Source organism: Myotis yumanensis, unplaced genomic scaffold, assembly GCF_028538775.1.
Source record: "Myotis yumanensis isolate MYYU_CA2020_CCGP unplaced genomic scaffold, mMyoYum1.0.hap1 SCAF_3, whole genome shotgun sequence".
NCBI classification, from domain to species: domain Eukaryota; kingdom Metazoa; phylum Chordata; class Mammalia; order Chiroptera; family Vespertilionidae; genus Myotis; species Myotis yumanensis.
Window position 1 is genome coordinate 22,825,731 of NW_027223754.1, and position 25,685 is coordinate 22,851,415.

The following is a 25,685-nucleotide window of genomic DNA, read 5'->3' on the forward strand; positions in this document are numbered from 1 at the left end:
CCTCCAAAGGCCACTGGGGCCACGGTGACAGGACTAACAGCTAAAGTGAAGGAGTCCCAATGTGGAAGGGGGAACACGGTCGGTCAACATCAATAACATTAGGAAAGGATTAAAACAAACACACACACCAAGTCACTTCTCTCCCACTACCCCCTCTTCACCGCGCCCCCCCCCCCCCCCATCCCTTCCTAGCCTGCGGGGCTTCAGAAGTCAGTCTCTACTTTGGTGTAGCTCAGTGAATCTGAAAGCAATGGCTCCTGCCACTTCCTTCCCAGGCAGCCACTCCTGGGGACCCTCTCGCGGGACTCCTTCCCCACACAGGTCCAGCTCAGCTGTATGAGACAAACACCAGAGAGGGCCAGTGCCTGCTTAGGGCTATTCTTAGACTGGGCCTGTGTGCCTGGTTGGCTACCCAGATAAATTCCACTTAAAATGATAAAAATCAGCCCCTTACCCCTCCCTGCCTACAGATCAAGTAGAACAAGATGGGATGGAAACTATTCACTCTGCACCCCCCTCCTTATCTTTCTTCTGGAAAACATTCCTCCACTCACTCTGCTTTTGTTCTTTGGACCTACAGCTACAAGTGCTAAAACAGCCATAAGCTAACAGATTTAGAAGAGCCTTGAAAGGAAGACAGAAATAAGCGATTTTGGCTCTGGGCAGCTAAGCACCCAAAAGTATCATCAATGGCTTCCACACGCCATTGGTGCCACCAGTTATCTGTCTAAAAGGCAACTCTCATCATGTACCTGCCTTATAGGAGCTGATGTGTGCTTATGGACTTGATATGAATGAGTCCCTGCTCTATAAAGAGGCAGAAACCACCATAGACAAAAAGACTGGGCAGGAAACAATTCATCAGTGAGTTCATCAAAGACATAAAATGTCACTGCTTGAAACCAGTAAGTTTTGGCCAGTGTGGCTCAGTTGGTCGAGCATCTTCCCATGCACTAAAAAGGTCGCAGTTCGATTCCAAGTCAGAGTGTTATAGGGACCTCTCACCGACACGAGAGAGGTGATACCGGACAGGACAGCCCCCTGAATCAGTGGAGAGGGCTGTCCCCGACCTTGATCCTTGTCTTCTCATATAAATGAATTTATACAAGAGACCTTGACTGAGTTGTGAAAAGCCAATTTATTAAAGCAATTAAAGCATGCATTTCTGTTGAAAAAAGCAAAAGCAAAGCAAGCAAACCTATACATCTGACTTATGAAACACAGACATGCTCTCAGCTAATCTGAAGAGCAAGTTGGGTGGGGGTCTGAGGCGTTATATACCCTCCTGGCTATAGGCTTCAAAATTTCTCTGCTGACTATTTTGGTATAGATTAATTCTCAAGGTTCCTTTTTTTATTTTTAATAAGTTTTTATTGATTTCAGAGAGGAAAGGAGAGGGAGAGAGAGATAGAAACATCAGTGATGAGAGAGAACCATTGATCAGCTGCCTCCTGCACGCCCCCCCCCCTCCCCCCCACTGGGGATCGAGCCCGAAACTCAGGCATGTGCCCTTGATTGGAATCGAACCCGGGACCCTTCAGTCCGCAGGCCAACACTCTAGCCACTGAGCCAAACCAGCCAGGGCTCAAGGTTCCTTTTTTAATTTTGTTGTGGTCCTCCCAGAATTCATGAAAAGGACCTGGTAACTTTATCTTGCCCAGCCTTGAAACTGCTGGCTTCTCTGCTTAGAAGGCCCTAAAAACTGCCCTTTTTTTGTTCTTTCCCCTTTTCCCCTCCCTTTCTGCATTCTCTCATTATGGAGGTTTTTTTAACCATTTGTTCTATGTCCTTGGCTGGGGAAGATAATGGCTTGTCAGTTACAAGCTGGCTGCAAATTGCCCACACTGTTTGGCCTTGTTTTAACTTTCCTGTCTCAGATTCCCTATTCCTTCTGCCCTGGAATCCTGTAATAAGGGCACATGCCAAGGTTTTGGGCTCAATCCCTGGTCGGAGTGTGTCAGGGGTAAATTCAGGAGGCAGCCAATTGATTTATCTCTCTCACATCAACGTTTCTCTCTCTCTCCTTCTCCCTCTCTCTCAAAAATCAATAAAAACATTTTTTAAATAAAAAAATCCCATAACATTTTAATTATGAAAAAAATAAATTGCCATTGCTGAGGGTTCTCAGAAATCTTCAGATCCACCCTTCTCATCTGACAGAAGATTAAATTGAGGCTCAGAAAAAGGAAGGGACTTGTCTAAGACTGAACAGCTACTTAGCAGCACCACAGCCCTCATCCCAGCCTATTGCGCCTCCTACTGAGTGTTGAGCTTTTGAAGCAGGCCCCCTTCCCAACAATCTCAACCACCCAAACATGCCCAGCCAATGAGGCACCAGAGCAAACCCCCCTTTCAAAACAGTTCTTCCCAGGGGAGAATGGGCTACTGGCCTGGAAGGGAAGTGAGACTGGGTTCTAGTCCTGCCTCAGGCTTTTCACAGCTGTGTATTCTTGGACAAACCCCTGCTCCTCTCTGGGCCTCAGTTTTTTGTTTTTGTTTATTTTTGAATAAGATGGACCTGGATAGAGTTAAAATTTGGCAATTCCATAGCTTTCTGGGAGGAAAGTTCTGGGAAGACCTTTGGGATTGCTTTCATATCACCTCATTCCAGAGCTGTGCTTATCCAACAGAAATATACTACAAGCCATGTATATATATATATATATACTAGTATATGTATATAATATTTCTTATAGTCCCACTGGAAAAAAAAACAGGTGAAATTAATTTTAATAATATATTTCACTTAATATAGTCAAAATACTATTTCAACATGTAATCAATATAAAACAAATTATTGAGATATTTTAATTATTTTTTCATACTAAGCCTTTTAAGTCTAGTGTGTATTTTACTGTTGTGAATGTGGACTAGCCATATTTCAAGTGCTGCCCAAGCACACGTAGCCAGTGGCTACCTGACTAGACAGTGTAGGACTAGATTTAGCTCAGGAGTGACCTGGGGCCTCACTCTCCTGTGGTCCATTCTAACTCCAAAGCCACCAATTTTCTTTATAAAAAACAACAACACTAAATCATGTCGCTCGCCAGCTTAAAAGATCTCTGATATTTCAAGCCTTCATAGGGCAAATTCTGAACACCCTGGCAAAATTGAAAAAGACCCTTCACAATCTGGTCTCAAATTTCCTTTTAAACTGTTCTCTCCTTTGTCTTTCCAAATTGTGGCCACCGTGGCAGAAACTGTCCTCTCACCCAACAGGCTTTTCCATCCTCCTTGCATTTTTATCTCTCCGCTTGGGGCTCTCCTTGAAGAGAGTGCCTTCTAAATGTCAGGCAGCCTGCGGGCTTTTGGACCCAACTCAAAGAGCTACAAGGAACCTTCTTTGATCAACTCTTACCCCTCCCCCTACTCCGGCCTCCCCGATTGTCCAATCCCACCCCGCTCCACCTCGTCCTTTAGCCACAGCGCCTAGCTGGGTGATCTGTTCACGTGTCCTTCTCCCACACTCTCCCCAAAGCCTTGGAGCGAGCATTCTTGGCCATTTCTCCAACGCCTGCCACAACGTGAATGCTCAATACACCAAGGAGGGGGTGAATGGCCAAGTCAATCCCGACTTTCTCATTTGAGGAACTAAAGCACGAAACTCGGATGGTTGAAGGGAACAGCCGGCCCGAAACACTCGTGCAAGTCTTCCCCGAGAGGCGCGGGTCGGCCGTAGGTCCCCCGGCAGAGCGAGGAGACACGCCCCCGACCCAGCGAGACACGAACCCAACCAGCCTCTCGCCCCCAACGCCCGTCCCCGCCAGCGTGGCCAGGACACACCCCGGAGCGCAAGGCGCAGGATCAAGGGGTTGTCGGGGGGCACGTGCGCGCAGGGGATGGTCAGCAGGGGGCCTCCCATCTGGAGACGCGGAGGAACCGACCCGCCGCGAGCCGCTCGGAGGCGGGAGGGGCGGTGGCACAGCCGGAACTACAAATCCCAGGGGCGGTGGAGAGAAAGAGGCGGAAGGGACGGCCCGGGGCGGGGCGGGGCGAGGCTGCAGCGGCAGGAGGGCCACGTTCTGGCTGCTGGCACTACGCGCGGAAGACCATGTCCGGGGGCAGCAGCTGCAGCCAGACCCCGAGCCGGGCCATCCCCGCCACTCACCGGGTAGTCCTCAGCGACGGCGTGCAGCTCCCCCCCGGGGACTACAGCACCACCCCGGGCGGCACGCTCTTCAGCACCACCCCGGGAGGTAGGCGCCGGCTTGCGGGGTCCGGGTGCGGGTGCGGGCGGGAGGAGGACGGGCCGAGCGGAGCTGGGGAGCGACCACCGCCCATTGGACGGGCGAACCGACCCGGGGGCACGGGGACTGGGAAACACGGGTGCGGGGTTGCAGGGAGGCAGCGAGGTGACCACCGGGAGCGAGCGGGTGGCCGCGTCCCGTTGCCTGCTCTCTGGGTGCGTCCTCCGGAGCCGGGACTGCAAACTGCCCCAGTAGTTCCCTCCTTCTGGGAGATGGCTGAGCGCCCCCCACCCAAGCAGATGGGCACGCTTTCAGGATTGCCACTTGCCGAGGCGTGCTGCACCCTGTGGGTGGGTGTTGGGGGCAGTTCTTAGGCGTTGGGATCGGGGTGCCCAGGGATCAAGGAGAGGACTGGCCTGGCGGTTGGTTTGGGGGGGAAGGTGGGAGGTTTTCTGTTGGGATAAATGCCTCGTGTAGAGTCCTTTTTCCTTCCCGAGGCACCCCCAGTTTTGCGTCGGGCCAGCATCCTCTGACGGAGGTTCTGGGCTGAGGGTGCTCGCCAGCCCCAGCAGCCTCGCCGCCACCTGTGGCAGATTGCCCACTTACGTGTGTGGGAACCCCGCCGAGGGACCCGGGGTACGGGCAGGGCTGTGCAGAAAAACACGTTCCTCCCTCCGGGGGGAGGGGGGACCCGTGTGACCTCCCTGAGAGTGGATGAGGAAGAGGAAGCTGAGTTGGCACGGGTTGGTGCCAGCTTTGGGCTGCCCTCCGGAGGCAGGCATTCCCTCCCAACCCCGGAGCCCCGCCGCGGAGGCGCTGATGAAACCTGCCCGCTTGTTTGCATAATGAAATCCTCCTCGTGGCTCACGTCCCTCCCATCCTCGTGTTGCCCTCACCCCTTTTGCCCTTCCTACCCCCCCCCCCCCCCCACCGTTCCTGCCCAAACTACTAGAAAACTGCCACAAATCCTGGCGCTGCGCTGAGACGAGGGTGCGGGTGGGGCGGGGTGCGGACGCATCTGCCAGCGTTTGGGGCCACATGCTTATTTTTTCAGGCAGCTGTCCCTCCATCAGCGAGGTCTTGGGCTGTTTAATCCAAAACATGCCAAGTTAGAATTGTTAGGGGATCTTAGATGTTCTTGTCCAGCCATGCCGCCTTCTACTGCAGACGGTGGCACCGAGGCCCAAAAGCTTAAGAACACGTGTCCATTGTCCAATGTTACACCGTTTTCCAAGCTGAGCAAGAAATAGCAGCCACGCATGGTGGGAAAACTGCTCTCTCTCTCCTTTTAAAAATGACCCCAGCAAAAGTTCCCAGGGACTCTTCCTGCAACTCTTGACTCAAATTCCCTACCCCGCTGGCCTTTATGTAGCCCATGCTGCTCTGCTTTTTCTGTGTCCTGATGTGTCTTTCAGGACCTTTCCCAACAGTTTGGGGGATTTTCTCAAGTGAGGGTGTGAATCTGCTGTTCTGGGTGGACCCCGAGGCAGGCCTGAAGGCTCAGGAGGCCCTTTTTTGCACCCTTTATTGCCAGATGGGGAAAGATCACATTGGAAGCGATACCCAGCAGTACTGTTTATTGGGAACTTTCCACTTCTGCTTTGGACTGGGAAATGGGTGTTTTTTGGCAGACCACAGCAAATCCTCCTTTCTTTGAGGGTCTTTAGTTGGGAGAGAGGGGAAGGGGCTCCTCCATCAGAGTGTAACCAGGAGAAAGCTAGCAGTGCCAGGAGCCTACAGACCAGTCTTTCTTGTCTGGGGTGTCCAGTGGGGCAGGCACAGCTCACAGTCCATACCTGGAGACTCCTGGCTTGCCTCTGCCTCAGTTAGCCACGGTGTGAAATCTTCCTCCAAAACACGCTTTACCCTAACCCAGCGGTTCTCAACCTGTGGGTCGCGACCCCTTTGGGGGTCGAACCAGGGGTCGCCTAAGACCATCACAAAACACATATATAATTACATATTGTTTTTGTGATTAATCACTATGCTTTAATTATGTTCAATTTGTAACAATGAAAATACATCCTGCATATCAGATATTTACATTACGATTCATAACAGTAGCAAAATTACAGTTATGAAGTAGCAAGGAAAATTATTTTATGGTTGGGGGTCACCACAACATGAGGAACTGTATTAAAGGGTCTCGGCATTAGGAAGGTTGAGAACCACTGCCCTAACCCTTTGCCAGGGCAGAGAAGCTTGAACTAATGAGAAACGGTCATTCTGTTACATGCTGTTTTTCAGTCTTTAGGGTGCAGTTGAGTTACCTGGGGACCTCATTTAAATGCAGATTCTGATTCTGTCGGTTCTGGGGTAGGGTCTGAGATTCTGCATTTCTAATTAGCTCCCAGTGATTGCTTTAAATACCACACTAAGCACAATGGTCCCTTACTTATCCATGGTTTCACTCAGCTTGGTTTCAGTTATCCATGGTCCAAAAAGATTTAGTGGAAAAGTCCAGAAATAAACAGTAAGTTTTAAGTTGCACCTCATTCTGATCACGATGACATTTTATGGCATCCATCTCTGTCCACCTGGGGAGTGAATCATCCCTTTGTCCAGCATATGCACGCTGGACATGCTACCCGCCTGTTAGTCACTTAGGGTTTGGTACTATCCGTGGTTTCAGGCATCACTAGAGATCTTGGAATGTGTCCCCCCCTGGATAAGGGGGGGCTACTGTACTCAGAAATTAGTAGAACATGACTTCCTTCACCTTTTCACATCTTGGGGTTTGGCAAAAAAAGTGATGCTTCTAACCAGGTAAACTTCTCTTGAGGTTGGGTTTGGCACCAATCTTTAAATCAGGGTCTGGAGAGAGGGTCTGCATGGGGGCCTGCACTCATTTCCAGGAGATGCCAGGAGCTATTGAAGTAAGTGTCCAGCAGTCACTCTTGCTGAATATGGTACTGCAGTGTTTGTCCCTGGAGGAGAAGGAGCAGCTGTTGATTTGAGCCATCTTCATTCCAGTGACTCCAATTTACTTTCCAGGGTCGTTTATCACCACCATCAACACCACACACACACACACACACATGCTGAGCCACTGATCTGAAGTTAAATGTCTGGAGAACTTAAGAGGAATTTGCTGAAGGGAGTGTCGTTTATGAATATTTGAGCCCATGGAGTCTTGAAAATCTCCAGAGCACCACAAACCAGTAGAATGTTTGGAATGAGTCAGAAACCTTCCTCTGTTCCACCCCTCCCTAATCCCCTCCATGTTCCCAGTTCCATGTTAGACATTTGACCTCAAAGCAAGCCTACAGGGGGTTGCTTGGGTAGTAGTCATACTTAAGCCCTATACCTGGATAAACTTCATCAGGGTAAGCAGGTAGGGCTACAGGTGTTAATGACATCTTGTTTGGCTAGACAAACTCGTGCCCAGGAAGCTTACCTTGGAGCAGCTCCCAAGTGTTTGGCTATGGAACAGAGTGTGGGGAAGAGGGGTTAGGTCACGGCACTGAAGCTAGAGCACCTGTGTCCTGAGGCCTTAGTTACATAGAGGAGAATACATCTCACTATTTTTTTAAAAAAATATATTTTATTGATTTTAGAGAGGAAGAGAGAGACAGAAACATCAACAATGAGAGAGAATCATTGATTGGCTGCCTCCTGCACGACCCCGCAACCCAGGCATGTGCCCCTGGCTGGAATCGAACCCGGGACCCTTCAGTCCGTAGGCCGACGCTCTATCCACTGAGCCAAACCAGCTAGGGCTACATCTCACTATTAAGGACAGGTTAAAAGTAGTTGGACATTAAGGCAGCGAGGGAAATACAATGAGCCTCTTTTCTTTTTTAATTTATTTTTTCTATTGATTAAAAGAAAAATTTTAATTCTTTATTATTGAAAGTATTACATTTACCTCTCCCAGCCCGCTCCCACCCTGCAGCACAGGATGGGCCTCTTTTCACACTGACCTGAGCTTCCTTTTAAAGCATTTAGAACATTCCACACAATGTCCTCATGAGAGACTTTGACGAGGTCTTAATTGTAGAGCACCCCAAACTCCCTCCGATGCCCACGAACCTCGCTGTCTTTAAGGCATTTACCACATCCAGAATTGAAATTAGTCTGACCTCAAGGGATTGGGTTTCTAGTTGAGGAAGATGAAGACATACTTAAAGTAGAATTATAAGCATCAAAATTGTATCTATAGAATGAAGCAACTAGACAGACACCCCCAACCCTGTAACCAGTAGAACTTGTATGATACTCAAGTGAGAATTGCCCACTGAGAGTAGTCACCCTGGTAAGCCGCGCATTCTGACAGTGCAGACAGAGCTGTTGGATTTTAATTGCATTCAGAGGTTTACATATTTTTTTCAATATCCTCAAAGGTGGTGGGGCTTATTATTTGTAAGAGGAGTTTGATTTTCTTTTTCCTGGAAGAGCAAAAAGTTTTAGATTACCAAATCCAGTGAAAGGGCCAGCAGGGTGGTACCATCTTTATCAGTTGGTAGTGAGGCATTTACACGTACGGGACTTTATTCAGTGCCGTTCCAGAAGAGAAGTTAGGAAGGAGATTGTATTGAAAAAAGGTTTCCCAAGGTGAAAGTTTTTAATGAAAGCGGTTCGTTTGCACACATAGATTCTTGCATGCTCAGACAAATGAAAAACGTGTTACTTTCTGGTCTTACCTAGATCCATGCCAGTGTTTTTTCTCCATTATGATTCATAATAAATGAATCATGTGTATTTGTTTACGTGTTTGTTCCCTAGGTTGGCCAGGGAGTTCTTTCAGAGCAGTCTTACTCATCTCTGTATCTCCACAAGTGAGTGCCAGGTCTGGTGTTTAGGGTGTGAAGAGTTGAGAAGCCTGGAATGAAACTATTCTCAGGCCCTGGCCAGTGTTTGAACGTTGTCATGTGCACCAAAGGGGCACCGGTTCAATTCCTGATCAGGGCACATACACAGGTTGCCACTTTGGTTTCTGGTCCGGGGAAATGCCGGAGGCAACTGATCAATGTTTCTCTCTCACATCGATGTTTCTCTCTCTCTCTCCCTCTCCCTCTCTCTCTCTCAAATCAATAAAAAACATTTTTTAAAAATGCAATATTGGACAAGGTGGCGGCGGGGTGCGCAACGTGCCCTGCCCGCCAGGGGGTATCGGGGCGGGCGGGGGGCGGGGGGAGGGGGGGAGGGGTGGGAGGGGCGGCCCGGGTCCCAGCACCAACGCCGCCCCGCCCCCGCCCCCGGCAAAGCGGCCTGGGCCCCGGAGCCCCGGGGCGCCCCCTCCGGGCGCAGGGCCAGGCAGGCCGTGGCGGGCGGGGAGCGGGCGGCTGAGGAGCCGGTGGCGCTGCTGCGCGAGCCAGTGTACACCTGGCAGGCCAGCAAGCCCACGGTGCAGGAGCGCTTCGCCTCCCTCTTCAACAACGAGGTGCTGTGCGACGTGCACTTCCTGGTGGGCAAGGGGCTCGGCGCGCAGCGCATCCCGGCGCACAGGTTCGTGCTGGCCGTGGGCAGTGCTGTCTTTGATGCCATGCTCAGTGGGGGCATGGCTACTACGTCCACCGAGATTGAACTGCCCAACGTGGAGCCGGCTGCCTTCCTGGCGCTACTCAAGTTTCTCTACTCGGATGAGGTTCAGATTGGGCCCGAGACGGTCATGACCACACTGTACACCGCCAAGAAGTACGCAGTGCCTGCCCTGGAGGCCCACTGTGTGGGGTTCCTAAAGAAGAACCTCCGGGCGGATAACGCCTTCATGCTGCTGACGCAGGCCCGGCTGTTTGACGAACCACAGCTTGCCAGCCTGTGCCTGGAGAACATCGACAAAAACACGGCCGACGCCATCGCCGCAGAGGGCTTCACGGATATTGACCTGGACACACTGGTGGCCGTCCTGGAGCGGGACACGCTGGGCATCCGTGAGGTGCGCCTGTTCAGTGCCGTTGTCCGCTGGTCTGAGGCCGAGTGTCAGCGTCAGCAGCTGCAGGTGACACCTGAGAATAAGCGGAAGGTCCTGGGCCAGGCACTGGCCCTCATCCGCTTCCCACTGATGACCGTCGAGGAGTTTGCCGCAGGGCCTGCACAGTCAGGCATCCTTGTGGACCGCGAGGTGGTGAGCCTCTTCCTGCACTTCACTGTCAACCCCAAGCCCCGTGTGGACTTCATCGGCCGGCCACGCTGCTGCCTCCGTGGGAAGGAGTGTAGCTTCAACCGCTTCCAGCAGGTGGAAAGCCACTGGGGCTACAGTGGCCCAAGTGACCGCATCAGGTTCTCGGTCAACAAGCACATCTTTGTGGTTGGCTTTGGACGATATGGCTCCATCCATGGGCCCACAGATTATCAAGTGAACATCCAGATCATCCACACAGACAGCAACACGGTGCTGGGCCAGAATGACCCGGGCTCCAGCTGCGACGGCTCCGCCAGCACTTTCCGAGTCATGTTCAAGGAGCCGGTGGAGGTGCTGCCCAACGTCAACTACACAGCCTGTGCCACGCTCAAGGGCCCGGACTCCCACTACGCACCAAAGGCCTGCGCAAGGTGACCCACGAGTCGCCAACAACGGGGGCCAAGACCTGTTTCACCTTCTGCTACTCGGCCCGGAACAACAACGGCACATCCGTGGAGGACGGCCAGATCCCAGAGGTGATCTTCTACACCTAGGCGCCCAGACCCCACGTGGGCGTGAGGTCAGCAGCTCGAAGCCGCCTGAGACAAGTGGACCACCTCGCCGCACACCAGCCCCGGCAGACTCCCCACACCGTGTCTACCTCCAGCCACGTTTCTGGGCGTCTCTGTGGTGGTGAGCATGGCTGCCTGTTCAGAGGAGCCAGGAGGTGGCCAGGCAGGCAGGGCTGTGAGACATCCCTCAGGACCCGGGGTGAGGGGAGCCCCTGGGTGTGGCGTCCCACCCACCATCCCTGCAGCTCTGGGCTGCCTGGCGGTAGGACCATGTCGGCCGTCATTTTGTTTGTGTAACTGCACATGGCAATGCATCTTGATTCCCCTTTATTCACCTGGTAGGAGTAAGGTGTGGGAGCGCCTCTCGTGCGTTTGATTGGGATCTTCTGTTCCTTTCATTCTGGTCTGTTCACTGGGGGCGCTCAGGCCACCCTGAGCTCGAGCCTCAGGATGCAGACCTGAGCCCCAGGGGATAGGACCCTGGGGGTTTTGCACCCCTCAAGGTCCTACAAGTTAGCTTTCCTGCCAGGCTCCTCCCAGCCCTGCAGCTGAGGGCACAGGCCTCAGCAGGTCTGCTTGGGAGGAGCAGTGATGTGGGCCAGCCATGTGGTCACGTCCCCCATTGGCTCATGGGGCTCAGGGGGCCCTGCCCATTTGCCCACCTGTACATACTGTCTCCCTACCCCATCCAGCCCCCAAGTAAGCGCTCTGCCCAGAGGTGCTGGAGGGCACAGCCCCTCCCTTTACTCCCAGGTTCTCCCCATCTATTTCTGCCCGTGATTCCTTCTGGAAACTGTGTTCTCCCTGAAGCCATGAAAGGTGTGCCCTCCTCACACCTCCCCCCCCCCCCCAAATGATTTTTTTTAAATAAAGAAAAAGAAACACCAAAAAAAAATGCATTATCAGAGTAACCTAGTTTCTTTACCACCAGGCCCGGGTCTGAGCTGGCTTAATGATAACATTTACAGGGTATAATTGTTTATCTTGGGATGTCCAAGGGGCAGAAACTCTGTGAACTTTCCCACTTATTCGAGTGTTACAGATAATAGTATTACTGATATTACTTTCCTCAGTTATTATTGAACAGAAAGTAGAAGGAAGTGACTTCTTTATACTGAACAAGTTAGTTTTGGGGCCAGGGTCTCAGACAGTGGAATTGACGCTCCTTATTTACATGTTTGCAACCAGCATCACTGACTAGGCAGGAGCTGATGACATCTGCCCATGGCATTTGGGTGCTGAAAGACATGGGCAGATGTCATCTCAAAAGGGGCCTTGTAATCCAATGTCTATGCCCATGAAAGTTCATGAGAGGGCTCAGAGACCAGGCCTCGATTATTGCCAGCTGCCCAGAGATACTCGTGTTGATGAGAATGGCCATATCACTTGGCTATTGCTATCTAACAAGCCATCACAAAGCTAGTAACTTCAACAACATTCCCTGAGCATTCCTTGGTGATTTTGCCTGCACTCGCTCATCTGGCTGCATACAGTTGGCAGCTGGATTGCCCTTGGCTAGAAGGTCCAAGATGGCCTTACCCACATATCTGGGGCATTGCTGGGGACACTAGGAAGAATGGGAGCTCTCTGTGTCTCTTCAAGACTCTAACCTGACCTATTTAGTTGGCAGTTTTCAAGGCCTCTTAGGGCTCAGGCTTAGAAGTCACATAACATCACTTACACAGTATTCTGTTGGTCAAAACAAGACACAGGGCTAGCCCAGATTCAAAGAGAGGGGAGCCCTAGCCAGTTTTCCTCAGTGGATAGAGCGTCGGCCTGTGGACTGAAGGGTCCCAGGTTTGATTCTGGCCAAGGGCACATGCCCAGGATGCAGGCTCGGCCCCCAGTAGGGGTTGTGCAGGAGGCAGCCAATCCCAATGATTCTCTCTCATCATTGATGTTTTTATATCTCTCTCTCTCCCTCTCCCTTCCTCTCTGAAATCAATAAATACATATTTTTTAAAAAAAAGAGGAGTGGGGGAAATAACTGCCTTTGAATGAGAGAAGCCACGTGTGTGACTAAGGATGGGAGGAGTTATGGGGGCAACGTTTTCAGACCATTTTCCCTAAGAGCCAAAACTCAGAAAATGGTCTTTGAGGGAACTTAACTGGCCAGCAGAGCCAAGGCCAGGGGTAGAAGCAAACCAGAATCATAAGCCTGTGAATCCGCTCTGGGTTTAAGAACAGAGGACACCTTCCAGAAAACATTGAGTCATCGGTCCCATGCCCCATTTCCAAGGCCTTATGTCCAGCTCCACAAAGCAAACCATACAGATGGGGCCATGATGCCAGACCACTGGGCAATGCATTCCACTTTCTGTCATACCTCTCCTTACTCACCACTACCTTCTCTTTCCCCTTCAAGTGGCCGGGCTTTGGGGACACTCTTCAGAGGAGCCCACACTTGCTCTGCCCTCCCATTTGAACATCTTTGATTTTCTGGCAATAGGAGGGAGTCGAGTTTTTGAGCCCAGCAGTCTAAAAGTGGGTGGGAATAAGAATACCAGGAGGTACAGGCTAGCTCTGAACTCCCTTTGGTTTCCTGGTGATGCATATAGTGTGGAAGTTAAGAACTAGGTCTCTTGTCTTAAAGAGAGTGTGTGTGTGTGTGTGTGTGTGTGAAAACAAATTTCTCTTCTCAGTTCTTCAGAGTAAAAGGGTAAAGCCGGCCTATATTACTTTGCCAGAGCTGCCATAACAAAATACCACAAACTGGAGAGCTTAAACAGTAGAAATGTATTGCCTCACTGTTTTGTAGGCTGGACGTCCAAGATCAAAGTACAGGCAGGGTTGGTTTCTCCTGAGGCCCCTGTCCTTGGCTTGCAGACAGCCTCTCTCTTACTGCCTCTTCACATGGTGGAGGTTGTGGCCATGGTTTGTTCCTCTGTGGTATCTCTCTCTTATTAGGACACCAGCATATTGAATTAGGGCCCCGCCCCAATGGCCTTTTGAAAGACCTTACTTATCTCCAAGTACATTGAGGGACTAGAGCAGCCGTGGGCAAACTACGGCCCTCGGCCCGTTTGAAATGAATAAAACTAAAAAAAAAAAGACCGTACCTTTTTATGTAATGATGTTTACTTTGAATTTATATTAGTTCACACAAACACTCTATCCATGCTTTTGTTCCGGCCCTCCGGTCCAGTTTAAGAACCCATTGTGGCCCTCGAGTCAAAAAGTTTGCCCACCCCTGGACTAGAGGCTGGGACTTCAACATGAATTCATGGGGACATAATTCACTCACAAAACAGGGCCCCTCCCCTTCCCATGTGTTTCTGTGTAACGAGAGCCATTTCAGAAGGGCACTCTCCCTGTTGGTAATGAATTTCTAGGGTCCCTTCACCCTGCTCTGTGTGGCATTTTGAAGTGTTTGGGGGAGTAAATAATTATTTTAGTTTTTTTGTTCTGAAAGTCTTTACAAGCCTTGTTCCTTCTGTTTAATTTTCAAATCAACTGGCCTTATTCCCTTCAAGGGATTTCCTTGGAAGAGAGGGACTAAGCAAGGGGCCTTTGCCACTCCATGATCACCCCGAGTTGGTGTTCTTGGAGCTTCATAAGATTCCGGGCACCCGAGAAACGCCTGGATCTCAGTTCTCTTTGCAGAGCTGGTGGGGGCCGAGGTGAAGAGAGATCTTGGACTGAGCACGCTTTGCTTCTGTCACCAAGACTTTCTCCCTGGCAGATCAGCTCCGCTTGCTAAACAGACAGCTCAGCACTGCCCAGACACCTGCGGTTCCTGCCTGGTGGTCATGGTGGTGGGTGATCCCTGGTAGACCCTGGCACGTCTGTGCACTGGCCTCCAGGTTAACCCAGAGCTGGTGAGAGCTAAATTTAAAATTGTCAGGATTATTTTGTCCTCAGGCTGCTGGCTTGCTTCTGAGCGCAGGCATTCAAACCTCCCCTGACCCTGTTGTGAAATGCTCTCCCTCTCCCTGGAATGGGAACAGCAGTTCTAGGAATTCCATTCTTGTACTTTTGCTGGGCCTCATGTCCTGCTCGGGGGAAGAATGCTTCTGCCAGGGGAGGCCCAGGGGGAAGTGAGGGATGAGCTCGTCTCAACTTACAGGAGTCGCATCCAGCAGCCTTTGGAACCCGTGCGGGTACTGTGGGGAGATGGAGGAGGAATGAAGGCAGGCCTGTCTCTCAGGGAACATCCTGTTCTGGCCAAACACTCAGAAGAAGTACTGAAGACCCCTGTGATTTTTTCAGTGGCCAGTGCGACTGCCTTGCTAACCTTAAACAGAGGTTTGTGTTTAGGACTGGAGATAGGACAGGCTAGGCCTGCCTCTGGGTGTCTGGGTGGCTGTGGGGGGCAGCCTTTCTAAGTCTCAGTTTCCTGTCTGTGAGTTGAGGGTAATGTATCTCCCTCTTTGGGGGACGCATGTCAGGCTGTGAGTGCAGGGTCTGGCCCACAGGCAGGCAGTGATGACTGATGGTGACAGCTGTAGTCACCTTACCTGAAAAGCTTAGCACTCATTTATGCAATACTGTATTGGCTGCAGGGGCCATCAATACATGCTCCCTGACCTCCAAGCAGCTTCTGGCCTGCTTGTGTGTGCTCTCCTCGTTGATTTTCTTCTTTTCATAGCAGTTGTGTGGTTTATTCTCACAGATGGTTTTTTCTCATAAAAGGAGTCAAGACACTCATGATCTTCTTTCATCTTCGTGATGCTCCTGTGAGGTGTGGATTTTGTTAGTAACCTCCTCTGAGAGCTGAGGAACGAGTCTGCCCTCGGAGTCAAGGGGCTGGTACATGGTGGGCCCAGGTCTGAGTCCAGGCCTCATGCTGTTTGTACCACTTCAAGCACCTGCCAACAAGGAGATCCTAAAAATAAATGGCAGCATAACCGAGCTGGAACAGACCCTAGAGATTAGTGATAAAGCCTGGCTCCGGGTTCATGCTTTAAAAATAGCTCCATGAGCGTAATCCACAACCCTTGTTTACAGGTGAGGAAACCAGACCCTGGGGGGATGTCTCAATCAGTATATACCTTCAAGCAAACTGTCCTCACCACTGAGAATGTCTTGGAAAACATACCGTTCTTGTATTTGGTGCACATCTGGAGCTTAAAGTCCCAAAAGAGACTGGTTACCAAACATGCCAAAGCCAGCGGTGGTCCTCGAGGCATGTTTCTTTGAGGCATTTTTCTTTGGGCCCAAAAAGGATGGAGGAAGCCTTCCTCTCCCCACAGGTCTCTTTCCAGGATTGTTTTACTCTCCCTTAATTTGTCCCAGCTTTGACCGTCTACTGGTCCTCGGTGTGGATGGGACCAAGTAAATGGTGAAATATGTCACCTGAAGCCATACAGGTCATAATAGCTAGGGTTTGTGTCTACCACTGTTCTAATCCACACAGTAACCCCCTAAAGTTGGCACTATAATCATCATCATCATCCCCATTCTAGAAGAAGAAACTGAGGCGCCAAGAGATTGAGTAATAACTTGCCCAGAGTGGTGAGAGCTAGCTAATAGGAGAGCTGGGTTTCTAACCACCAGGCTGTAGGAAGAGCAGCAAGTATTCATCCTGAGATGCTGCGCCCACCCCCTCTCTCCACAGGGCAGGGAACTCCTGCAGCCACTGAACTTCTATTTCCCCCACACAGGCTTGTACAGCGATTCATTTAAAAAGACTTTCAGTTAGAAAATTGCCTCAGTTCTTCTCGACAGGCAGTTCAAGACCAAACCTTGAACTCTGCCTCCCCCGAACCCCCACCCCCAACTGGATCCCAGCTACACCAGTGTGAAACATGCTTTGAAATGTGGGGAATCCACCTCTGTCCTCCTGCCCTGCTGGGGGGACAAGGTTCTGGGTTCCCCTGCTCTGCACCTCCAGTCTCTCCAGTCTATGTCATCCCCAATCCACCTCCCCTATTGCCCCCTCACTTTGGGGCAGTGCAGAATTGTTGGTTGTTTGGGGTGATGGATGTTTCTCTGGCTCAGGCTGCCTGGAAGTTGGAAGACAGGGCTGATGGGGGGGCTTGGTATCTCTGTCCCCACTGGCACACACAGGATAGATCTCTCCCCTCTCCCTCTGTGGTCCACACACACACCTCTGCTTTTAGACTTCACACAATTGACTGCATTCATTTGTTTACAGGTCTTTCTCTGACTAAATTATGAGTGTCTGAGGTCAAGAAGCTCTTACTATAGCTAACTGTTGCTTGTATCCCTAGCGCCTAGCATGGTGCTGGTACAGAGGGCTTCTGTGGGTAAATAAATGCACTCCTACTTTTGGGACGTAGGATTGAACAAAAGTTGCTAATGTGTAGGTGAGGGTTAACGCTTGTCCCTGGGTGGCATAGTCCCCATCCTTGAATACAGGATGTGGTGGTCAAGTCTAGCGTGGCAAGGGGCCAGTACATACCAGCACAGAGAGGTGCAAGAGGGGTGAGCTCACCATGCCACTTCTCCAGGCCGGCAGAGGCCCCTGGGCTTTTCGGGGGGGAGTCTACTATTTTAATCCTCACCCGAGGATATATTTTTAGTTGATTTTTTTGGAGAGTGGAGAAAGTGAGGAGGGGGAGGAGAGAGAGGACCATTGATGTGAGAGAGATACATCAATTGGTTGCCTCCCACATGCACCCCAACCAGAAATCAAGCCTGCAACCCAGGTATGTGCCCTTGACTGGGAATCAAACCCAAAGAGTCCGAGGGTCATCACTCTAACCACCAAGCCAAACAGGCCAGGGCTAACCAAAAAAGTTTTGACTTGACTTACTAGAAAAGGAAATTCAGACCCTATATCCTTATTTGTTTGCTTATTGTCCTTGTATCCTTATTAGAATTTTGTATTTTAAAAAATGCTCAGTGTAAAAGATGTTCGGTTGTTTGTTTTTTGCTTTAATCCTTATCTTACCCCCCAGAGGTAGCCAAACACAAACCACATACAGTTAGTTCTGTGACTCTTTTTCATACAGTGTATTGTGAGCAATGTACACTTTTCTTCTTCCAAACAGCAGCTGCACAGGCAGCATTGCACTGTAGGTCTGTCCCATGATTTATTGAACCTGTTCCTTAGTTTAAAAAAAAATTAAAGGGGTGTGTGTGTGTGTGTGTGTGTAATTATACTAGAGACCCAGTGCACAAAATTCATGCATGGGTAGGGTCCCTAGTGGCTGCCAGCCCACTTCCCTTCCCCACCCCCTCCCACCATGGCCACCACCTCTACTGTCGGCCCCACCCCCTAGTTGAACTCCTGGTCAAACTCCCTGTTGAGGGGACAATTTACATATTAGGTTTTTAATATATAGGATTATTCTGTCTACTTTTGTATGTGCTTGATTTTTTCATAATAAAAGTATTTTAAAGTTACTGTATGTAAATATTTATATATGTAAATAGTTAAAACTCAAAAGTACTAAAAGGCTTCTAACAAAACAGCAACCTCTTGCCTCTCCCACCCCATCTCACCCTTTAGAAACAACTAACAACATTTTTCAAGTCTTTCATTTATTGACTTGCTTTTTTGATAGATGATAATTTATTGGCATGTATACACCACCCTTTCTGTCCTCCCATTCTCCCAATATAATTATATCACAAAATTTTAAAAACACATATTCATTACTTTTATTGCTATGACTCCATGAGCCAAGTAGAAATGGAGTTTCTATTTTGTACAGCTTAAAAACAATTGCTTCATTTAAAAATGTGCTTAGTTTTGCCCGGCCGGCATGGCTTAGTGGTTGAGCGTCGACCTATGAACCAGGAGGTCAAGATTCAATTCCCAGTCGGGGCACACACCCAAGTTGTGGGTTCAGTCCCCAGTGCAGGAGGCAGCCGATCAATAATTATTTCTCATCATTGATGTTCTATCTCTTTCTCCCTTCATCTCTGAAATCAATAAAAAATATATTTTTAAATAATAGCAATAAATAAATAAATAAAAATGTGCTTAGTTTTCATTCAATAAATCTTCCCATGGCCTCTAGCACCTCTTATTATGGTTTTACACACACAGTCAGACTTCTCAATTTATGAGTCCATTTCCCCCAAACTAATTCAGTTTGGCTTCTCTGGACCGGCCACACAGCTATGGACATAGGATTCCCTGAAGCCTCTCATCTTTCCCTAATTTTGGTAGAATACATCCCCCTATAGCTTTCTGAAAATATCTCTATTCTACTTTACTTGATTAGTTGTTGGCTGGGTATAAAACTCAGTCAAAACAAATTTTCCCTCACGCTTGACACAATGGCAAGCTTCCAATGTTGCCATTAAAATTTTTGGGACCATTCTTATTCCCAGTCCTTGTGTGCACCTGTTGTTTTTTCCCTCTTTCCGAGAGATTTTAGGACTTTCTCTTTATCCTTGGTATTGTGAAATATCATGATGAACAGTAAATTAGTGTTTTTAATTAATTGTACTGGATACTAAATGGGCATTTCATTCAGGAAATTCAGGAAAATCCTCTTTCTTTTTTTCTATTTAAGTAAATTCCTTTCATCAGTTTCTTCTCTCTTTCCTGACTTCCTGTTATCCAATATTGAATCTCTAATTTATCTTTTGGCCTATTTTCATCTCTTTGCCTTTCTGTTCTTTAAAATCTTCTGCTTCCTTTATTGTTTCCTCCTATTAATTTATTCAGATCTTTCTTTCAATGTTGTAAGTTTTTGTCAGAAATGTGTGGAGGCATTTGGTGGTTTATATTTAAGAGTAAAGTGCTCAAGAGCTGACTGGAAGCCCCTAGAGCAGCGGTTCTCAATCTGTGGGTCGCTACCCCTTTGGGTGTCGAACGACCCTTTCACAGGGGTCGCCTAAGACCATCGGAAAACACATATATAATTACATATTGTTTTTGTGATTAATTACTATGCTTTAATTATGTTCAATTTATAACAATGAAATTGGGGGTCACCACAACATGAGGAACTGTATTAAAGGGTCGCGGCATTAGGAAGGTTGAGAACCACTGCCCTAGAGCATTCTGGAGACTGGTGGCTCAATCTGGTGGCTAGCTGAGGTTTTTTCCCCTGGGGAACCCCCTCTCCAAATCAGTTTCTGTAGGGCTTTATCTTTACTCACTACCCTGAAGCAGGGGAGGGGATTTGAGGCTCACCATTCAGAAAGTCAGCTTTAGCTTAATTTCCCCTCCCTCCTGGGGTGAGGAGCACATGGCAGCCCTGCATGTTATCAGCCCCCATCCCCTTTCCCATGATGCTTCTGATCCCTGCACCTCCCTGGGGTTCTCTGGGGCGGCCCCAGTTGCTTCACGTTATAACCTCCACACCCCACCCCTGCATTTAGGTGTCCCCTTTTCCCTCTCTGTTAGCACCATTCCTCCGTTCACCTTCTGTCTTTATATATTGTGATTTGGGAACAGCTTGAGCCTCACTGGCATCCCAGCCGGAGCCTGTGCTTCTGTTTCTTAGTGTTTTACATGACTTTTGAGAGGAGCAGCAGGAAAACTGCTGGGCTCTGCCATCTTGAAGCCTGTTAGATCCTCAAAAACTCTTGTTTGTAGAAACCTAGTGGAGTTGGGTCATTTTCCCAAATATGGAGAGAGGATGTAGGCCCTCGGCTAAAGAGGGTTGTGCGGAGACCGCCTGGTGTGATATCCACACTCCCCAGAAGACCTCACCTGACAGCGCCCTCCAGCACTTCTGCTCTCGCCTCACAGGGACCCCCTCTGCCATCCCCTCTGGTGTCCATTTCCTGTCCCTAAAGGCAGGCCAAGTCCCCAGCACCAGGAGGCCACAGCAACCTTCCAGCCAAGAGTTCCTATTTTTGACAATATGGAACGGTGTGTGTGTATTTTGTTTACGTTTTCCTCATCTCTGGGAGGTGTAGGGAATTTCCAGAAGATCACTGTTAACCGAAGCTGTGTAGTGGTGAATCCCATGAAGGGATGGAAGGGAAAAGGCTTAACAAGCCCAAGCGCTTCGTAGGAAATATTCCCACCACATTGATCGGTAGCTTCCGTTCCTCATCCTTCCCAACTGAATCTGAGGTGGCTTTGTGGTCTCTCTCCTTCCCCCCCTTGGTGCCTTGTCAGCGGGCTTTCTGAACACCAGTGTCTACCCTCTGCAGCTAAAATGCTCTCGGGGTGGGTGTCTTAGATGCTACCTCTGCCATCACTTAGTTTGTGGATTTTATTAGCACAAATGAGGGTTTGGCAAAAGTAGGTTTATGGTTGTGAGTATGTGAAACACAGAGTTCATTCATGTATTATTATTGATTAATTATTGTTTTCCATACAAACAACTGTAAACCTACTTTTGCCTCACCCTGTATTAAATTATATCCTGTTATGTATTAAAAGGAAATTTGATACTACCCACTATATATGGAAAACCAGATTCGCTTGCCATTAATAGAAAGTAACTATAAAAAGAAATATAATGACAACAAGACAGTTTAAAATTCTAGCTGGATTCCCCTGGCTGTGGAAGGCTTTGAACCTGAGGCCTGCTCTTGGTTGAGAAGGGAGCAATCGGCAAATGTTAATGAGCTGTTATATTACTGGTGCTTCTGAGGGGATCAGGAATAACCTCTCACTGTTCACTGTCGTTTGACGGATCAGCTGGGTCCCCCACGAGGACCCTGAGTCCCGTACTTTAGAAAACACCCCTTTTTAAGTATCACAGGATGGGTCCAATATGTTGTTTTAGAATAGTGAATGATTCCATAAGACGTGGTCCCTACCTTAGGGTGACACTTGTGAAAGGAGAACAGAAAGAAAATGAATGGAACTCAGACCATCTACAAACCGTGAAGTGTGGTGGTGCCTCAGAGCAATGGATAAACCAGTGCCAGGGACAGAGCAAGCTGGCACGGGGAGGTGGACTTAACAGGAGACCCTTTTGTGGGCTATTCCTCTCCACAAAGCCTAGATGTTCTCATTTCTACTAGTCGGGGAATGACTTGATTTTTTTGTCCACACATTTGTAAAATGGAGTGAAAGACCCTGGATACCCCGTGAGGGTGCTGTAAGGATGGGATTGAAAAGTGAGTAAAAAAACACGCCTTTTCCACCGTGGGACATGATTGTCCAAGTAATAACGCTGAGCTCCAATGAGGTCAGTGAATTGGTGGGCTTGAGGGAGCGAGCACAGGGTGTGCCAAGCTCTGAGCGGAGAAAGGACGCAGTCTGGTGGCCAGTGGGCCCCTTCTTCCATCAGTGCCCCTCGTAACGGGGAATCAGGGCAGTTTGGTGGCAGCAGAGTCCTAGGCACCTGAATAAGTCTCGTTCCACCTTTTATAGGTCTGTCTTTTTTTAAAACATATTTTTAAAAATTTATTTTGAGAGAGAGAGGGGGGAAGGGAGAAGAAGAGAGAGTAAGAAACATCAATCGTCTGCCTCCTGCACCCCCCTACTGGGGATCAAGCCCACAACCCATGCATATGCCCTGGCCGGAATCAAACCAGTATCCCTTCGGTGCACAGGACGCCACTCAACCTGGCGATAGGCCAGGCTTTTACAGGAGGACCTGCTGCCTGTGCTGCGGCCATGCCTCAGAGATGTGGAAAAATGAGCAGGCAGGGGGTTCAAAGTGGCTCTACCAGTGTCCCTGTTCCCTTCCAGGTACCAGGATCATCTATGACCGCAAGTTCCTGATGGAGTGTCGGAATTCACCTGTGGCCAAGACACCCCCACGGGACCTGCCCACCATTCCGGGGGTCACTAGCCCTGTAAGTGACGAGCCCCCCACTGAAGCCAGCCAGAACCACCTGCAGAACAGCCCTGAAGATAAGCCAGCAGGCGGTGAGTGGCTGGGCTTGGCCAGGGTCTTCTTTGGGATGGGCATGTATGTGGCCTGAGAATCCTCGCCACTAGGGGGAGTTCCAGGGAGGGACTGATGGTGACTGTCTCACCTGGGGATTAGCTCAGAGTCCAGAGGGTGGGGGTTAAGGATTGGGTGAATGGTGGGGAGAACTTTCATCAGTACCAACTTTCCCCATGAAAGGGGCCCAAGAACCACAGAAAAGATGATTTGGCCTCATCAGTAATCTAATCAGTGGGGAGTTTGATTGAGATGGAAGAGGCCCCACATAGCAACTTTCCTAAGTATGCCCCTTTATATAATTGTTCCTAAAGCTACACCTTGCATCTGCAACACTAGAAACACATCCACGATATTCATGTGCAGGAGACGACTTTTCAAAGACATGGTGTACTTGTCCTCCAGGAAATTACATGTCTACAGGCTCAGAAAGGCATCCAGGATGCCTTCTGTCAGGGTGTCATCCACTAGTGGATTCTTGATGAATAGTAGAAACGCAGCCAGTTATTTTCAGGTTTGCCGTGGGTCTCTAAGCCCTTCTGATCCCTCCTTCCTTCCCCCCAAGTCATCAGAACAGCCCCCCTGGCAGAGGTGTGTGTGAATGTAATCTTTGTGGCACCGTGACTGGCTCATCAGAGTGTCTGAGCTCTCCCACTATGGGAGGATGCAGTGTAAGCACTTGTAGACAAACGGAGTCAGCCTGGGACTCGCCCGCCCTTCACCCAGAAGGCAGTACACCAGGCCCGACAGGAAGCAGCTGGGACCTCGGGCTGGGCTGGCTCTGCTGACAGCAGCAGAATCCATCTACCAGGAGCCTGCAGGACATGAATCATAATTACCTTGGGAACCCAGAGCCCAAGACAGGAGACAGTTGCCTTGCCTTTCAGGCTTGGAGAGCAGTGGAAGGGTGGGAAGAGACACAGAGAGCGATGAGGACGGCACCGGGTAGCGGGGTTTCCTGCAGTGTGTTAAAGGATGGAGAGAAGGAGGAACAGATTCACGTGGCTGGTGGTACAGTGCCTCCTACCCCTACTTTTTGCTTCAAATCAAAGACTGGAAGTTGAGGGTGGAGGTGCAACTCCTAAAGTTTTTCTAAAAAATATTTCTGTTAATTTCAGAGAGGAAGGGAGAGAGAGATAGAAACATCAATGATGAGAGAGAGTCAGTGATTGGCTGCCTCCTGCACACCCCACACTGGGGATCGAGCCCACAACCTGGGCATGTGCCCTGACTGGGAATTGAACCTTGACCTCCTCCTGGTTCATAGATTAATGCTAAACCACTGAGCCATGCCGGCTGGGCACTCCTGAAATGGTTAAGTCACCACTACCTGAAGGCTGTCCCTTGTCCCCATTTGCATATTCTCTTATTTCCCAGTTTCTAGAGCTGCTTTGGCCATAACAAATGCAGGGTTGGCCCAGTGGTGCCCCAGGCAGCAACCTTACCCACAATAATAACCCAGTAGTTTCTCACAGCTGAGATGGGGTGTGATGGTAAGGGAGGGACATCATTTTTCATTTTGCTGAACTGGATGTAAGAAGCCAAGGCTCCTGGTCTTGGACCCACATATTTGTGTTAATGTAACCAGAAGAAGAGGCCAGTTGTTTCTCTGTGGGGCTAGAGCAGGCATCTTACTATGTAGAACCTTGGGCCTTGCCCAGGAGATGCTGAATGAGGCAGTTCCATTAAAAAGAAAACCTGCAGCATGAATGCCTTGGAAATTTTAGTGGAAACTGAGGGCAGTGAGTGGCTGAATTATTGCAGGGTCAGGCTATTCCATGGGCATTCAGAGTGTCCTGAGTGGGTTATGGTATCATTTTCTTAACCAAAAGTTGGGACACATGCACCAAAAAGCTCTATGGAATAATTAAGGAACATTTTTCTATGAAATTGTATTTATGTCAATTCACAAGTAATCATTCATTCTTATAAAAAATAATAAAAAGTATTCAAAATTCAGGACTATCACCTCTCCTATGGGAGACCTGGCCTCTGTGCTTTTGGGATTGGGGAAGAGAGCACAGCTAGACAGGGCACCTTCAGATCGATGTTTCCAGGAATACCTAGTGTAGTCCTGCCTTCTCTCCATTCTCCTCGGCAACATAAATCTGGCCTCTACTCTTCTTGTAGGAACACCAGAATGAAAAGATAACACATCTCCCTGGCTTCTAAAATGTCAGTTCTAGTGGTTGAGCGTCAACCTAGGAACCAGGAGGTCACAGTTCGATTCCCAGTCAGGCTGCGCTTGGGTTGCAGGCTCGATCCCCAATGGTGGTGTGCAGGAGGCAGCCGATCAATGGGTGGTTCTCTCTCATCATTGATGTTTCTATCTCTCTCTCCCTCTTCTTTCCTTTTTGAAATCAATAAAAATATATTTTAAAAAATAAAAATAGCCGTAGCTGGTTTGGCCGAGTGGATAGAGCGTCGGCCTGCAGACTGAAGGGTCCCGGGTTTGATTCTGGTCGAGGGCATATGCCCCGGTTGCGGGCTCAATCCCCAGTAGGAGGCGTGCAGAAGGTAGCCGATCAATGATTCTCTCTCATCATTGAAGTTTCTGTCTCTCTCTCCCTCTCCCTTCCTCTCTGAAACCAATAAAATATATTTTAAAAAATAAAATGTAAAAATAAAACAAATGTCAGTTCTACCAATCACCATTGCTCACCTGGCCCTCTGTCCTTTCTCTCACCAGGTGAAGAGTCACAGTTTGAGATGGACATTTAAAGGACCAGCCAGCAGATCGAGCAATGCCTCTGGGCCTCTCTGGCCCTTCTCCGGAGAAGAGTCACACTGCCAGTTACCATCCTGGGCAGGCATTGGGTGGGGGTCGACCACCCCAGTCCTCTGCTCCCTCAGTCAGGGCACCAGTCCCCCCTTCCTCTTGGTGAACACCAGCAGATACCTCTTTGTGCCTCCATTCATGCAAGAGCTGGCACCCCAAGGGGAGTGACTCTCAAGAGCACACACCCTGCAGCCTGGGGCCAGGAAGTGGACTTGGAGGAGCCCTTCTGATGACCATCCGCTCTCTTCCTCTGAGGGCACACCACCCCTTCCTTAAGTTGGTGTGCTTGGGGAAGTCCCCCTCCCCGACTTCCTCAACAGAGGAAATAAAAGCCACCTTGGCCCTTGGGCCAAAACTTGG

At 49.4% G+C, this 25,685-nt stretch overlaps 1 protein-coding gene and 1 pseudogene across 1 annotated transcript; both read left to right on the top strand.

The window, feature by feature from the left end:
- Positions 1–3,986: 3,986 nt before the first annotated feature.
- EIF4EBP1 (eukaryotic translation initiation factor 4E binding protein 1) lies at positions 3,987–25,685 on the top strand. The gene is made up of 3 exons (XM_070408393.1): positions 3,987–4,196; positions 22,348–22,527; positions 25,236–25,685. Exons 1-3 carry the CDS (start codon positions 4,052–4,054, stop codon positions 25,265–25,267), a joined length of 357 nt encoding a protein of 118 aa, XP_070264494.1. The 5' UTR covers positions 3,987–4,051; the 3' UTR covers positions 25,268–25,685.
- LOC139004960 (BTB/POZ domain-containing protein 2 pseudogene) lies at positions 4,460–10,895 on the top strand (annotated as a pseudogene).